This window comes from Lissotriton helveticus, chromosome 6 (genome assembly GCF_964261635.1).
Source record: "Lissotriton helveticus chromosome 6, aLisHel1.1, whole genome shotgun sequence".
Lineage (NCBI taxonomy): Eukaryota > Metazoa > Chordata > Amphibia > Caudata > Salamandridae > Lissotriton > Lissotriton helveticus.
The window spans coordinates 69,363,573-69,379,697 of NC_136067.1; the positions used below are offsets into that span (position 1 = coordinate 69,363,573).

At 45.2% G+C, this 16,125-nt stretch overlaps 1 protein-coding gene across 1 annotated transcript in view; it reads right to left on the reverse strand.

The window, feature by feature from the left end:
• CMTR1 (cap methyltransferase 1) overlaps positions 1-16,125 on the reverse strand; it is a 650,563-nt gene that overhangs the window by 530,998 nt on the left and 103,440 nt on the right. The window contains exons 3-5 of the mRNA XM_078647373.1: positions 13,015-13,166; positions 12,525-12,683; positions 9,113-9,205 (exon numbers count right to left, since the gene is read on the reverse strand). Coding sequence (XP_078503499.1) covers positions 9,113-9,205; positions 12,525-12,683; positions 13,015-13,166 — 404 coding nt within the window. The remainder of the gene's footprint in view (positions 1-9,112; positions 9,206-12,524; positions 12,684-13,014; positions 13,167-16,125) is intronic.

Below are 16,125 nucleotides of genomic sequence, written 5' to 3' on the forward strand. Positions count from 1 at the left end.
CTGCTTGTTGACATACCACATCGCGGTCGTGTTGTCCGTCAGGACCTGAACTGACTGACCACGAAGGGAAGGGAGGAAGGCCTTGAGCGCCAGACGTATCGCCCACAATTCCATAAGGTTGATGTGAAGCAACCTTTCCTCCGGAGACTAAAGACCCTTGATCTCCAGGTCCCCCAGATGAGCACCCCACCCTAGAGTGGATGCGTCCGTTATCACTGTGGCCACCGATGGAGGAAGTTGAAAAGGCTTTCCTTGTGACAGATTGCCTTCCATGCTCCACCAAGACAGATCCGCTGCAGTTTCTCTCGAGATCCTCACTGACTCCCTGAGATCTCCGCCGTGCTGATACCACTGCCTGCGGAGGCACCACTGGAGTGCCCTCATGTGCCAGCATGCATGGTTGACAAACAGAATGCAAGAAGCCATCAAACCGAGCAGGCGAAGGACCTTCAGGACTGGAACAACCGCTCCATTGAAAAATAAAGGAATCATTTCCTGTATGTCGCGAATCCTTTGAGGAGGAGGGAATGCACGACACACAGTAGTGTCCAGTACCGCACCTATGAACAGGTTGCGCTGGGAGGGCACCAGGTGAGATTTGGGTACATTTATCGAAAACCCAACCTGTGCAACAACTGAGTTGTCTCTTGCAGATGATGGAGCACTATCTCTGGAGATTCTGCTTTGATCAGCCAATCGTCCAGATAAGGGAATATCGGTATCCCCGATCTACTGAGATGTGCTGCCACCACAGCCATCATCTTGGTGAAGACTCGAGGCGCAGTAGTAAGACCAAACGGAAAGACCGCAAACTGGTAGTGTTGCGAACTAACCGTGAAACGGAGATACTTGCTGTGCGACTTCAGGATTGGGATATGAAAATACGCATCCTGCAAGTCGATCGACACCATCCAGTCTTCTTCCAGCAGCGCTTGAAGAACCTGTGCAAGGGTAAGCATCTTGAACTTCTCCTGCTTCAGGTAAAGGTTCAAGATCCTGAGATCCAGGATTGGACAAAGCCTGCCATCCTTCTTGGGGGATCAGGAAATACCGGGAGTAGCATCCCTGACCCCTTTCCTGCTCTGGAACCACCTCTATCGCACCCTTTCTGAACAGAGCCAGGACTTCCTCCTGCAGGAGCAGCAGATGGTCCTCCGAACAATAACCCTGGCAAGGAGGGTAATTTGGGGGAAACTCCCGAAAGGGAAGAGCATACCCATTCTCCACGAGATTGAGAACCCAAAGATCTGATGTAATCAATTCCCAATCTCGTAGAAAATGGGTAAGCCGGCCCCCCCACTGGGCCCACATGATCCGGAATGGCGGATCTAGGGCTGCTTTGCTGCGGTGGTAGGGGGCTGGGAAGGGGAAGAGGAGGAGGAGGAGGAGGCTTGACGACCTCTAGGACGAGCTCGCTGTCTGCCTCTGTACGACTTGTACAGCGTATTTGGCTGTTGTTGCGGCTGCTGCTGTGTCGTTTCGTAGGAACGAAAGGAAGACCTGCCAAATCCTCTGAAGCGCCTTCCAGTAGTACCCCTGGTCTGAAGACCCAAAGATTTCGCCATGGCCCTGCTGTCCTTGAAACGTTCTAAGGTAGCGTCAGCCTTCTTGCCAAACAATCATGAACCATCAAATGGCAAGTCCATCAAAGCAGACTGAACATCTGCAGAGAACTCCGATGATTTTAGCCATGCAGCTCTCCTAGTGGTCACCGAAGAGCCCATGACTCTCGCCACCGAATCAGCCGTGTCCAGCCCACTCTGAATCACTTGTCTCGCAGCAGCCTGAGTGTCCGAAATCACCTCCTGAAAGTCCTTTCTATCCACCTCAGGAATTTTTGGTAACCAACTGCTTCACAGAATCCATCAAAGCATGGATGTACCGCCCCATCAGACAAGTTGCGTTAGTAGATTTTAATGCCATACTGGCTGAGGAGAAGACCTTCTCGGCAGCCTATCTTGCTTCCTGGACTCTTTTTCCCCAGGAACCTGCGGAAAAGCACCCGCAGACTTCTTAGAACAGGCAGCCTGCACAACCAGACTCTCAGGCAGGGGATGAGTTGACAAAAAGTCCGGGTCACCAGGAGCAACCCTGTACCTCCTCGCCACAGCCCTTGAAACCGCAGGACCTGTCAAAGGCTTCATCCAGACTTCATAGTTCAGCCAAAGCATCATTAAATGGCAGCATTGGCTCAATCACTGAAGATGGCGAGTGAAGGACCTCAGTAAGAATATTAGACTTGTACTCAGCAGTGGGCAGAGTAATATTCAACAAGCCTGCCGCCTTTTTAACAACAACGTGATATGGCATCACATCCTTGGAAGGCACATCTGACACAGAAGCCAAATCCCACTCAGGAGACAGTTCAAGTCCACTGGCCTCTCTCAGGTCATCAAAAGGATCATCAGAATCCTGTAACTCTCCTTCCTCCACGTCAGCATACGATACTGTTCTTCCTCCAGAAGTCTCTGGGCTTCACGCCGCGACCTCACCTTCATAAACGAAGTAGACGGATCCGGAACCGACTCCGCCGGGGTCGGAGCCGGCGTCGAACCCGAAGTCGGGCGAGGAAGTTTCACCCGAGGTCGAACAGGATCCTGCATCGAAGACGTGGGCACCGGCGTCGATGGAATCGGCGTCGAAGGCTTCGGCGTCGAAGGCCTCGGCGGCACCGGAAAATGCCACTGCAGTGCTAGAGCCGGCATGAAAGGCATGAAGGGCGCAGGAGCATAAGCCTGGGGAATGCCCAAGTTATACGCCATAAGACCCGTGGGACCAACAGGTGCACCAGAGGGGTACATTGCCCTGGAGTAAACCCCAAACATGGCATTCAGGAACTGGGATGGATCCTGACCTGGAGCCGGAAAGACTGGATAAAGGCCCCCAGGTTGCTCTCGAGGAGGCGGAGTCGTCACGACGTCGATCTCCTCCTCGGGCTGCGGTACCGGGGTCGACGAACCTGCGGGCACCGGAACCTCACCTTCACCAACCTCCTCCACCTCACCTTCATCCTCCTGACCAGAAGGATTAGACAGATCCGGAGAAGGGTTCACCTGCTGCTTCGGTGATCCCGGGGAATTCGCACGCGAGGCCTCACCATCAGAGTCCTGTGCTTCTGACGCCGAAGCCTCCGCTTCCTTACGAAGAAGAAGCCTCAGTTGCGACTTCGGCCTCGAACTCGAGTCCTTCCCCGAGTGATGACGTGACTCATGGCTCCTCTTCTTGTGCTTCTTCCTCGAGGACTTTGAAGCATGAGCTGATGACGACTCCGAACGCAACCTCGATCGAGACCTCGACCTCGACCGCCGAGATTTCGAAGCCTTCTTATCTTTTTTATTTTTCAGCTTCGCAACTAGGAGCTTCGTCTCCCTCTCCCGAAGGGCTTTTGGAGTCATCTTCTTGCAAGATGGGCAATCCTTGACGTCATGGTCGGAGCTCAGGCACCAGACGCAGCATTCATGCAGGTCAGTTATGGACATAGTCTTGCCACATTCTCCGCAAGCCTTAAAACCAGTCTTCTTCGAAGACATCTCGATAGAAGACAAAGATACAGTGAAAATGACCACAGAGTAACAAAGTTACTACAAAGCTACTGTACGATCCCAGAAAACCGTTAGCGTCGACGACGCGGAAAAAAGGGAACTGATGTCATCACGCCGGCGTGGGCCTATTATGGTGTCGGTGACGTCAGCGGAGTCGCGCGCAATGCCGTGCCTCTGTGATGTCGTCCACGTCGGCGCGAAGCTACAAAAAGAATTTCCGAATGCTGTGGACGCAGGGGGATATTCACAAGGTGAGGAATCCACTGGCAGATGTATCTATCAGAAACCTGATGCCTCAAGACAACTCTGCACCTGGCCACGCCGGCCCGAGGAGAAGAGGACCAAAGGTGTCCCCACATCCCGAGCATTGAGAGACCAGAGTCTCCTTGTTGGTTCAGCCAGACTGGTCTCCCAGTCCCAGCCTCTTTGAGATTGGACCTATGACCATTGACTTACACGGGGCACACTACGCTGTTTAGGGCGGGGCACACTACGCTGTTTAGGGCCAAAATCAATCCGAGAATCGCCAAGACGCAGCTGGAGTCATCGACCTGGAACGGAAGGAAAATGAGATACATGTTCAAAAACAATACAGACTGTTAGGAGTTACCCATGGGAACTAAAAAGAGTACAGACTACGGTCTGGAACTGAAGCACATGTCTGAACTAGACAGCAGAAAGAAAACACTAACAATGGAGTCGCTGCCCATGCGCATTACCAGCAAGAGGATTGACTGAACCTTGTGACTCGAAAGACTTTTTCAAAGAAAAATAACTTGCACACATCCAGACCCAACAATATACGGCAGGTGGCAGAAGTATGCACAGCATATGAATCTACAGTCACACATTCCCCGTACCAAACATTTCGTGCAGGGCTTTAGACAAGCAGTCTAACCATGTTCTTGTTTGACTCAAAGGTCCTTTTTAGGTCTCGCCTACGCAGTGCGCATGCGCCGATTAGGAGACCTTTAGCCGTCGTTCTGCTCTTTTTGGAAGCACATACTCGTGCTTGTGGCGGCATCAACCTTGCGGGAGAGCGCAGGGGCGCGCCACAAGCACGAGTATGTGCTTCCAAAATTAGCATACTGCGCGTGCACACACGCACACACACACGCCACTCCCGGGCTTGCAGTTAGCTCCCTCATGCTTATTTCTTACAAAGGCTAAGAAGCGGCATGCTGCAAGGGGCCATTGTGTAAGTACAACTGTTATTTAACTTTCGCAACACGCCTCGCTCGGCTTGCATTTGTATTTAAATTACATGCAGACACTCTCATTTCGCACTTGGCACGCGCAGGGGACATTTGTTGATACTTGTGGTGTTTGTAAACTCCTAATAATACCGCCTCGGGAGCCTCTGCTTGCTTCAGCCCCTCCCCGCTCATTTCGAAGGCGCATGTTTCCTGTTCTTTCAACTCTTACAAAGGCTCAGAAGCAGCATTCTGCAAGGGGCCATTGTGTAAGAACAACTTTTATTTGACTTTCACAACGCGCCTCGCTCGTCTTGCATTTTTATTTAAATTACATGCAGACACTCGTATTTCGCACTTTTAGATTATCTTCAGCTTCCCATTTTCCTGCGTTTCAGTATAGTGCGAATGGCGCCTACAGGACTGACTCACTTTTAGAGTACTGCACATCATTCTAAGCACTTTTCTAACATCTCAAATATTTGAAGCTGTAAGGGTAGGATTTAAAAGTGTAAGCGAGTAGCTGGTCTCCTGCACAGAAGACAGCTGAGGCAACAAAAAGCACCCTTATAAATGTTCTCAAACAAGCGGCAGAGCTACTCTCAAGTTGAGGCATTTTCCCTCCCAGCAGAGACGGCTGATGCATCGGGAAAGGTTGTCCTTACCTCACGCTTTATGTACAATTTATTAGAATTGTCTGATGGTTATGCCCAGGAATTGCATCTATGTTGTAGTTAAGAAATATGTATGGAAATACTATTGGTTTCAAAGTAGTGGATTGGGCTGAACATAGATAATGCCTTCTTGGTCATATATAAGGTAACAAAAATGCTTCTGACACGTTTATATTATAACTTCTCAGCATGCGGCACAGCAGTCACACTTCTCTCAGCATAGCTTAACGACATTAGCAAAGTCAACATATTTAGCTAAACACTTATAAGGTACCAAAGGCGAGACCTATTGGCTATGCCAATGCTTGTTTGTATCAGTTTAAGAGACTCTGTTGCCAGGGGGATAACCAAAGTGTGCCCCCTTTAGATTGAGAATGGCTATCGCTCACTCAAAGCTGGCTCTGTAGCAACTAATGGTAGTGTTAGCCTTATTATAGTCTGGGGCAGAAGTCTTTTTTTCCTTGTGCCCCTGTGGAGAAATAGCCTATCTACTATCCCTGAAAAGGTCCATTTGGCTCGGACAACTGCAGTCCATGTCCAGCCCAGTGAGACGAGAAGAGCCTCTTTTCTTAATCCTCCCACCCCCAACATGGAGCCCCAATTCCATCAGATGAAAGTCGTCGATGACAGACACAGCTGAGGGCATAGCACATGCCTTCACACAATTCCTGCATGACCTCTTTACCTATCACTATTAGTCACTAAATATAAATTGTATTTGATTTCTTCGCCGAATGTGTTGCATATCGTAGACAGTTCAAACAAATGGTGAAACCCTGTGTCCCTCAGAACCTGGGTAGTAAATGTTTCAAGAAAAAATGGTTCTGTCGGGTGGACCTGTAATTATTTCCAAGCTACAATATATGTAATACATCTAATTGTACTTTCAACACACACAACAAAAACCCCAAAGACAAGTATCAATTATTGCTCAATATTTTATATATATATATCAGAATTACTTCATTCCGTATTGAGCTGTTCACTTTATATCAAAAAATGCAATCAATTTATATTCAAAATACAATTTTGTGACATTTGTGCAAAGTGAAATAGTGAATGGGTGCACAATATATACAGATGACAACCAATGATTATATCTAAAAATCCTATATACAAAAGAGGCCAGAATTTGATTTAAAACCACAGTTTCATCCTTCGTTGTAGAAACCAGGTTGTTCTGAACCTAAGAACTGCGTCGACGTTTCGACCCTTCTGCGCCCCTTTCGCTGGTCGCGGCGGGTCTTTTTCAAGACGAGAAGGCTTGAATTAAATGTGCACGATCCTCATAGGCATTGGAATCTTATGCCTATATTGCCAATCAATAACACGTCCAATGAAGTTAATTCAATTGTTGTTAATCCGTTTGTTTCTAGTCAGCAAGCCACGATGGTTAATGTCTCAGTCTACAAATCGCCATTACGATTGAATGTTGGCATGTACTCCTCTAACACACGTCTGCTGCAGCACCCTGGGAGGGTGTGGGAGGGTGTGGTTGTTGTTTATGTTTTCTTAAAAAAGTTAAGAAACATTCAATAAAAATATAATTTAAAAAAAGAAAAAAAAAAAAGGTGAGAGAGGTCATCTGCATCATATTTCTAGTCCATACCATGACAAAAACATTGTCAAATGAAGTCTTGGTCATCTATGTTCACCATAGCTGTGTGTGCCCTAGGTACCCGAGGGCGTTGCACCAGTGGAACAATCTCTATCACAACCAACATATTTTGAGATAAACGCCATTGGAATATCTAGTGGGAATTGACCCACAACTGTGCCAGCTGTCTTTTGCAAAAGAGACCATCTAGCTGTGCCCTTAGATTTTGGCCTCCAGAAATGGAATGTGCTCAGTTATTTGAGCAAAAGGTGACCTCAAACCTGATCACCTGAAAGATCATCTGGAGCACTCAAGGACTTATGGACGGGCAGCATAATCGTTCAGTGGTATGTTTTTGGGCTTTAGAGCATTTTCTTTTTTCTTTTTTTAAGGTGTCATGATTTTGAATCAATTACCTTGTTCAGGGGTGCCGCCTTTTATCATGAGCATCCTTTGGTACCACAGGGAACAAGATAAAAGGCCCTGGCTATATGCAGTCCGTTGTCAACATATTTTAGAAGGGACCTGAATGCTATGTTGTAAATCAGGTCAACACAAAATAATCTTATATTTGGTTATAATTGACAATTCATCTCAGTGTTAAACATAATTCTTTTACCAAGGGCGAGGAAGCTGAAAAGATATTTACACTTCAAACTTGGTTGCATAACATGCTTGGACCTTCTTTTTTTATTCTGTATCTTAGTTTTAAGTGTTATTTAACTTATTTATCTGTAGTTATAACACTTCATTCTCTAAATTAAACCACTGATTGGATAAACAAGTGTCATCCAATGCATCCATCAGTGTTTTGAGCTTCTAAACCTCTCCATTTTGTGGAACAAGATGGACTGCGCACTCTCTACAATCAGACAGTCAAGTGCCTAAAGTGAGTCTCCGACTATCCAGTTTGGAGAGCCATGGTAATGTGGCACTGCAAAACCAGTGATATACAAACGTACCCAAAGGGTTAGGCCCTGTAACTTTGGACTACCCCAGGACCCATAGAAAAGGCATCATATTGGTGGCAGCAGTGAGTTGGTTCCTTAAATTCAAAACTCACAAAACGCTAGCTACCCCTACGTAACTTTTTTTTATTTTATTTTTTTACTTTTTTCACATTTATAGTACACTTACAAGAGAGAATTGAACCTCACAGATCAGCTGAATGCAGCTTGCTCAAGCACTCAGTTCAGTGTGTCTTAAGTTGGAAGCTAGTGTAGCTTGGGAGTCCCAGATGGAAGGGCCGACAGACCAGACCCATGGTTAGGGTTGAACTCTACAGATTTCCCACTATTCCACTATTCTTTCTCAAAGATCCTGCATCCCAGTAGATAGAACTAGTTCTACTGGAAGGCAAGGTCAATGATGACGCCAAGTTAATGTTTTGGAGCATAATGACCAAGAGAAGAGCTGACTAAATAAACAGCAAAAGAGGCTTCAAAGGACAGAGCAGGTTAAAACGGAAAGACTGGGAACCGGAAGGAGAAAAGCTTACTAACAAAAGCTTACTAACAGTTACAATTAGTGAGCTTGCGAAAGTGTCACTCTGGGTTGCTAAGCTTTCAGCCTGTTTAGGTCTGGTATTTCCATATTTGCAATGTTGTTTTTACATTCTCAATTCCCATTTGATCGGGCAAGTTCAAATTAATGGTGAATTCTACAAGGTTTACACAAGTAAGATTGCCTCCCAGGTACATCGGTAAATCCAACTGTAAAGCAGGGAATGGGTGTTCCATTGCGAAGATGGCCTAGAAAGTGTGTGAATACCTACAGCAAACACAAAGCCAAATAAAACCAATGAAATTCACTACACACAAAGCTCAGTACACAATTCTGCTGATCAGATGTAATGAAAAGTCTGACCACCAACAGTAAAACATGACGAACAGCCAGAGTTATGGCTTGTATTACATATCATAACTGGCGACCTTCAGATTTTTTAGGTTTGGGGTCAATGAACCATAAATAACACTTAACTTTGATTTTGTTTTAGTTAGTATTATATGTGTTACACAGTCATACATCTACTATTACCGTTTATCACAAATAAAAACTGAAAAACTCTCCAGCATAGTCCCCATAAATAAAAAGTTGGAGCGGTACCTTCCCAACTTTCATCCAGTCTTTCAACTCCTCTTCATCAGGAATTTCTGTGGTGCACTCTGGAAACCAATCAGCCTCTTCATAAGCAGTGGCCTGAGAATACAACATGCGGATATTAGCAAGAGGAGGACACAAATAAAAACGAATTATATCCATTTCATTTTGGATGCATTTATTTTGTGAGATTGTGCTACTCTTGCATGTCCTAAAAGGGTAAAGCAAAGAGGAAACCCCTGAGCTTTGTGGCCCCGCAAGCAAAGTGGTTTAGCACACAAACTAATATACTCTACTTTCGACACTGTGATACCAGGCCGAGACAATGGTGAACGCTTTCCCTGAAATAGTACTGTAGAGCATGAAAAAGCACAACACGAAGTCACTGATGATGTTGCTGCCTACAGATAGGGATTCACTCCTCTCAGCAGTCTACTGTGTGGCTTCCCATGTCATTGTCAATCGAAAGAAACAAAACAAGCATTCGCAAAGCCTATAGGCCTAGATTTCTGGGGCTATTGGTCTTACCACTAATAGCTGTTCATGGTGAACAGCATCGTTCCAAAGGGAGTGATGAAGCAGTTGCTGCGAGTTCATAGGCCAGTGCATGCGTGATGACGGATGAGCATGTCAACTTAATGTGCACCTACAAAATGACATGTGTCATTTTTTATTTATTTATTAATCCAAGATGGTGAATGCCACTTTGATCAGTTAAACAAAAAAATAAATTTAAAGTAAAGCAGAGTGGCCGAGCAGCGAATCCTTCAAATAAAAAAAACTGAAGGGTAGGTAGGAGTAGGGAGAAGGGGAACAGGGACTGGGCAGGGGTGAGGGTGCAATGGAGGCTCTTGAGGCTGGACTTGGGGGTGGCGGGCGGGGCAGACGGGCGAGTGGAACAAAAATGTATTAAATAGAAAAGCCAAGAGGAGAGTGGAGAAAGCACTTGATGAGCGGGAGAGAGTGGATAAGGAAGCAACAAGGAGCAAGTGTGGGGTGTGAAAGTAAAAAGCAGCACACATGAGGGAGAGCGCTAGAAAACACCTCAAATCTCATGGAGTACGGAATGAAAGAAAATGGTAGTTTCCTGAATGTGAGCAGTGTAAAAATACAAATCACATCAAAAGGATGGACAAAGAGCTATGTTCCATACGGGGAAAGTGGAGGAGGGCACACATAACAAGAGGAAGGTAAGCCACTGAATAAGAAGTAAGGAAATGAGAGTGCCAATAAAGCCAGCCAATGGTAGGCAATGGGCAGGGTGTAAGCCCACTGTAATTGTTTGGTATGTTCCTCAAGAAGAGTTTGCCCACAGACAGCAACAAGCTGTCTGGCAGGTGAGACCTAAAAACAGAGTGGAGTCATAAGCTTTTCACCTAATTCACCCTAATTTTGGAAGTTTGTAAAGGAAGAAGAGAGTTTACCAGATTGACCCAAAGGAGTATTATATTCTCGGTAAGCAAAAATAATTCTAAAGAGCACCGCTACTTACTTCTAGCAGCTTGACGGGAGAGAGCAAGAGAAACAGTTACTTTGTCTTTCTATCACATAAGTGTACATGTTAATGAATATCGTCTTTGCTTAGTAACAAGGCTAGTGGACATGGATAATGAGCACAATCAATCTTAGAAAATTGACCATACATCTGGCACACATCAGTAAAACGTATTCCTTCGGACCTCACCCAGTGATCGCCCACCTCCATTGATTGAGGGAATAGAATAACAAAACAGAACCTAATAAACAGATGGAATGTTTCACTTGACTGAGTTTATATTTTAAGATTATCTTCTCCATTACCAAGTACAGTGGCTTGATAGCATGAATCTGGAGGGCTTCTCACCCACTTTCTAGACCTGTGTAAATGCTCCAAGCAATTATATTGATTCAGATCCGTCTTTCAAGCATCACATGAAACACAATAGCTTAAGACAGCTTAGTTCTAAGTCGGCCTACTGGACAACATATAGAGATCCTCCCTATAAAACTACTACAGTTTGGAAGCCAGTTCCTGGTTGGGATAGTAACTTACCAAAGGACCTTTCAAAGCACCTCTAAAGCAACACCACAGGCTCACACTTCAAAGCTCAAAATTGTCCACTCAAACTGTACCTCCTCACAAAATGTAAGGAGGCAACAGTATAGCCCATAATAAATGTAAAAATCTCATAGAACGCATCGGCCATCTGGCCTTCTTACAGGTACTCCAGAGAGCCCCATCTTAAACTATTTTACAGTGCTCCGGTCTCATTGCTAGTCAGGCATATCAAACAAGACTGTTAGAGAGAAAAACATCCATCATTATTAGCCAATCATATTCAAATGTTCATGGGATAGTGTGGGTGTCTCGTCAGTCCATCAATCCAAATCGCAACATGGGATCCGTAGTTCCCGGTGAAGGACACATGGATCCTCACACCCACCACTGTGTGTGGCACCAGGCACAGATTGCTCTTGTTTTAAAGTGCTAGGGAAAAATATACGTGTGAAGAATGGCACTGGGGAGCATCTCCTTACCTCAGGAAGGATGCTGCAAGGAAATCAGGAAAGCCATGGTCCAACCCTAAAACAATAATTGATGCATCAGATTCAAAGGCCCTGTGCGGCCCTTTGAATACAGAAGGGCTTGCCAGGTATAATTGTTGATGTGGAAGAGCTCTTAAAACAAATCTATGGCAAAAAGGAAGCACCCAGTGTTAATAGAGGCACAGAGACACGGAAGACTAGGCTTTTCTAAGGTTCCGATACCAGGGTCAAGCCATGGTGGGTGGGGGAAAGCCACACAATGCCTCCAGAGGCCCATAGCATGGTCGAAGACTGCATGCAGTGGACTGTGGGGACTGAGTGCGAGGCCCGCTCACAGAGCCTACTGATGTGCATAGAATGCTTTGCTCCTCCAAAACTGCCATATATAGGACTCTGATACACCGGTCATACTATCTCCACTTGGAGAGGCAACACAGCCACAATAATATACAACATTTTATGCAGAGTAAACGTCCCTAAAGGAACATTTCTAGAGTGGGTAAAACAGAGGTAATTGAGATATCTTCTAAAAGTTGTTTAGGATCTTTCTGCATCGAACAAAGCATAAGGTGACACTGATGTGGACTGACTACATAAAAGGGGTTCTGCCTCAGATATCAACCCCAAACTACTAAAGCTATTCTTAGTAACTGACTGTGTGAGCATGATCCTATGCTGTAGAAATTATTGGAAGTCTGGAACACAGTTACCCCAGGCAAACTGAAATATCTTAATGAATCATATTTTCTATTCACAATAGAACTACATTTCTAAGTACCCCTACAATATTAGTGTTCAAATTCCCAGTGCAACCAATACAGAAAATATGAATATTTAAAACGAAGTGCAGTAAAAGAGACCGATGGATTCTCGGAATCAGGGGAAAACTCACTGGGGCTTCATCTCGCCAGTCAATGTTCAACTCTCCATCAAAACCCTTTAGGGTCAGGCCGAGGCCTCTCCGTCCCTTCTGATTGGAAGTCTCCACAATGTCCTTCCGTCCTTGGCCAAACTTCCCCAGGCCTTCTCCCTCGCGGAAGCCCATCTTTGCCTGAAATGAAAAGACATGTGATGAGGTCAGGGTCTCTGCCATTAGGGGAGGCATTAGGAGAAAAGTTGTGCTAAGGGTAACAAACAACTGCAGTGTTGCAAGTACTTCTAAACACCGATCAATTATTTACCTTTGTGTAAGTGTTTGACTAGTGTTTCTGGAATATAGAGGAGAGGGAGGGGAATAAAGTGGAAGAAAGGGAGTGATTGGAGCTATTATGAATTATGCCGTCTGTAAAGGACTAATGAAGATTAATTAACTTTCTATTGCTTTATCAACTTCTCTCTTCCTTTGTACTCCTGCCAATAGCTCAGAAGTGTTGGCTCTTTACCATGAGTTTCTGGGAGACGCTGTTGTACATGGCAAAGCGGGAAGATGTCCCTTCTGTGAGTGGGTCCGCTTTTGCATCATTTCCCAGGGCGCCAAACACAGGCTTCCGATCTTCGCTGCCACTGTCAGACCCGCTGTCACTCGTGGAGGACTCTGAAAAGGAAACACAACCAATGAAGTGATAAAATAAATGTCTGTCCAAGGAAACCATCTAGAGACAACAGAAGAACAGCAATATAGGTCCCAGTGGTAGAGACGAGGAGCTCTCTCCGGGGAATGCACTCGGGACATTTGAAGATCAGGATGGTGGCAATGCCCATCACCGATCGCATTGAGTTATACTGTCGATTAAGGGGCATCTATCAAATCTAGAGTCAAAAGGGACCTTTGATAAGATCGTATGTTTAAGGCAGGGACCACTGGATCCATCACAAAAATATAGGTCTAACAGAATTGTATGTTACATTTAATTATGAGAGTTTTTCTTTAAAAAGTTTAAATAACAAAAACACACAAGACAACAATCACTTTGCCAATAAATGCAATATCTATTTCTACAACCGATTTTGCTTAATGCACTGGTATTCATGCTACCTTAAAGACACAGAGGCACTTTCCAACCATTCCTTTCTCCCCAATATACAAATATATGTTTATTTCCTATGGAAATACGCTACCTCAAAAGCACACACACATATATATATATATATATATATATACACACACACACACACACACACACACACACACACACATATATATATATATATATACATACATTACCTACTGGCGATAGCCAGTAGGTATATATAGTTAGGACCTAGCTACCATAGGAAATCCACAACATTCTATTGGGAATAACTTTTGCGCCGGTTGAGGAATTTGCGTGTAATTTTCCCAAATTTTGGCCAGCTCCGCTGCGCTCCTTCCCTGAAAGTTTCGGGGGGATTCGTGAAGTGGGGGCTGAGAAAAAAGGGGGGTCCCAAAACGTGTTTTCCCCATGTACATTTCCATAGGACGTTCTGACAAGGCTACAGCCTGAACCGCTGAACGGAATTACACCAAACTTGGCAACATTGTAGGGACTGGTACGCAGAAGTGCCTTTGCTATATTTGGTGAACATTGCTCCAGTGGTTTTTATGAAAATTAACTTCAAAAACACATATATATCTGGGCAGAGCCTAACCACACATCTCATCGTGAGATCTGATTGGCTGTCAGCACTTCATCCAAGAAGTGTTGGCAGCCATCTTGGGACCAATATACATGATAGCACCTCATTAAAAAGCTTGTAGTTAATAGAGGGTTTTAGGACTTTAGTTAAATTATAAATCATTTGTTGATGGTACCATACTCATTTTAGGAATTGTGGTGTGTTCTAAGGTGATTTTACCATGTGAAAAAGCCTTCTGCAGGGATATCATGAATCGTGTTTGAAATTAAACTATTATCTCATGCTTTTCCCACAGTGGTTTGGAAGGGGATCTATAAGCTAAACTGAAAGCATATTTTCTGTAAATTCACATTATCTTTCTCAGTCATGTGAGCATGAAGTCTGACATTCTCAGTAAAACATGTACACCCAACAAGGACAGAGACTGTCAGTTGATTCCTTTGTGTTCTACTGCAGCCTCCTAGAGTGTTCTAAAGAACAACTAGAGCGCTAACAGTCCTACTTATTACAAAGGTATGGCACACCTGAAGCCATCTTGATTGGAATAAAGTGGTAACTCTTAAAACATTTAATTTAAAAAGGAACAAAATGAGAGGGTATATTTTGCCATAGAAAGTATGATTAGTGCTGCAGAAAGAAAAATTAGGGCACATTTTGAGTGACTTCCCAAATCCTCTTCTATTTCATTAAAAAATTCTGACATGCAGTCTCCCAAGATGGCCACCAGAGACAAAAGAGCCCAAATGTAGTCCAAATATCACCCAGATGTAGCCCAAGTATAGCCCAATGACAGAATGTCCCAGAGTGTTCTAAAGAACAACTAGAGCGCTAACAGTCTTACTTATGACAAAAGTATGGCACACCAGAAGCCATCTTGATTGGAGTGAAGTGGTAAGTCTGAAAACATTTAATTTAAAAAGGAACAAAATGAGGGGGTTCATTTTGCCATAGAAAGTATGATTAGCAGCAGACTTCCCAGTAGCTTTACTACAGTGATCTAATGAGCAACTAGAGTGCTAACATTCAGAATTTATGGCAAATGTGTGACACATCTGAATGCCTTCTTGATGGAACCAAAGTAAACAAGCATTGAAAATGCAATAGTTCTCGCCCTCGTTTAACCCCTTCGACGCTCATGACGAGCTGGGCTCGTCATGAGGTAGCCTCCTGCTACGCTCATGACGAGCCCAGCTCGTCATGAATAATGGGTTTTTGTAAAGAAGAGCACAGGAGGGGAATTTCGCTAGCGCTCATGTGGTTAAGTTAAAGCCATTCTGTTTGTAATGAGGTGGCTTTTTAGCTTTGCTTTTATTAGTGTTTTTAAAACTTTCATGTAAATAACATGCATATGTATGCATATATGTATATGTATGCATGCATTTATATTTGTATTTATATAGATATGCAGATTATATATGTGTGACCTGTTCTCAGGACACCCCCGCGCCGCACGGCCACCAGCTGTGTGTGTGCCCCTCGCCTCGCTGCTGCTCGTAGCCTCGTTGTGCCTGCCTCTCCGCCCTAGCTGCCTGCCTCGCTGTTCCCCGCCCCTCCGCCGTGTTTGCGTGTTGTTGTTGCATTGCCTTTTTGTATTCCACTACTGTGCGTGTTGTAGATATAGCCCTGTTGTAATTTCTACTGTTGTCCCCCTGTGCGCGTTGTAGATATAGCCTTGTTGTTAATTCTTCTGCAGTCCCCCTGTGCCCTGCCCGGCCCGCTCCCTGCTTCCCGCCGCCGTTCACGCGGCCACGCCCCCTTTTCATTTTGTATCCTCCCCGCTCCCGCCTCCCAGCTGCTCCTCCCTCCCACTTAGCCATAAGTGGCGACCGCGCAGACGCGCAGCGGACGCGCTGATTGTGCGCCGAAGGCGCGCCAAAGGCAAGCCCGTCTGCGCCTGGACCGCGCCCAGCACCAGGACCCCTGGCCCCCGCCGACGC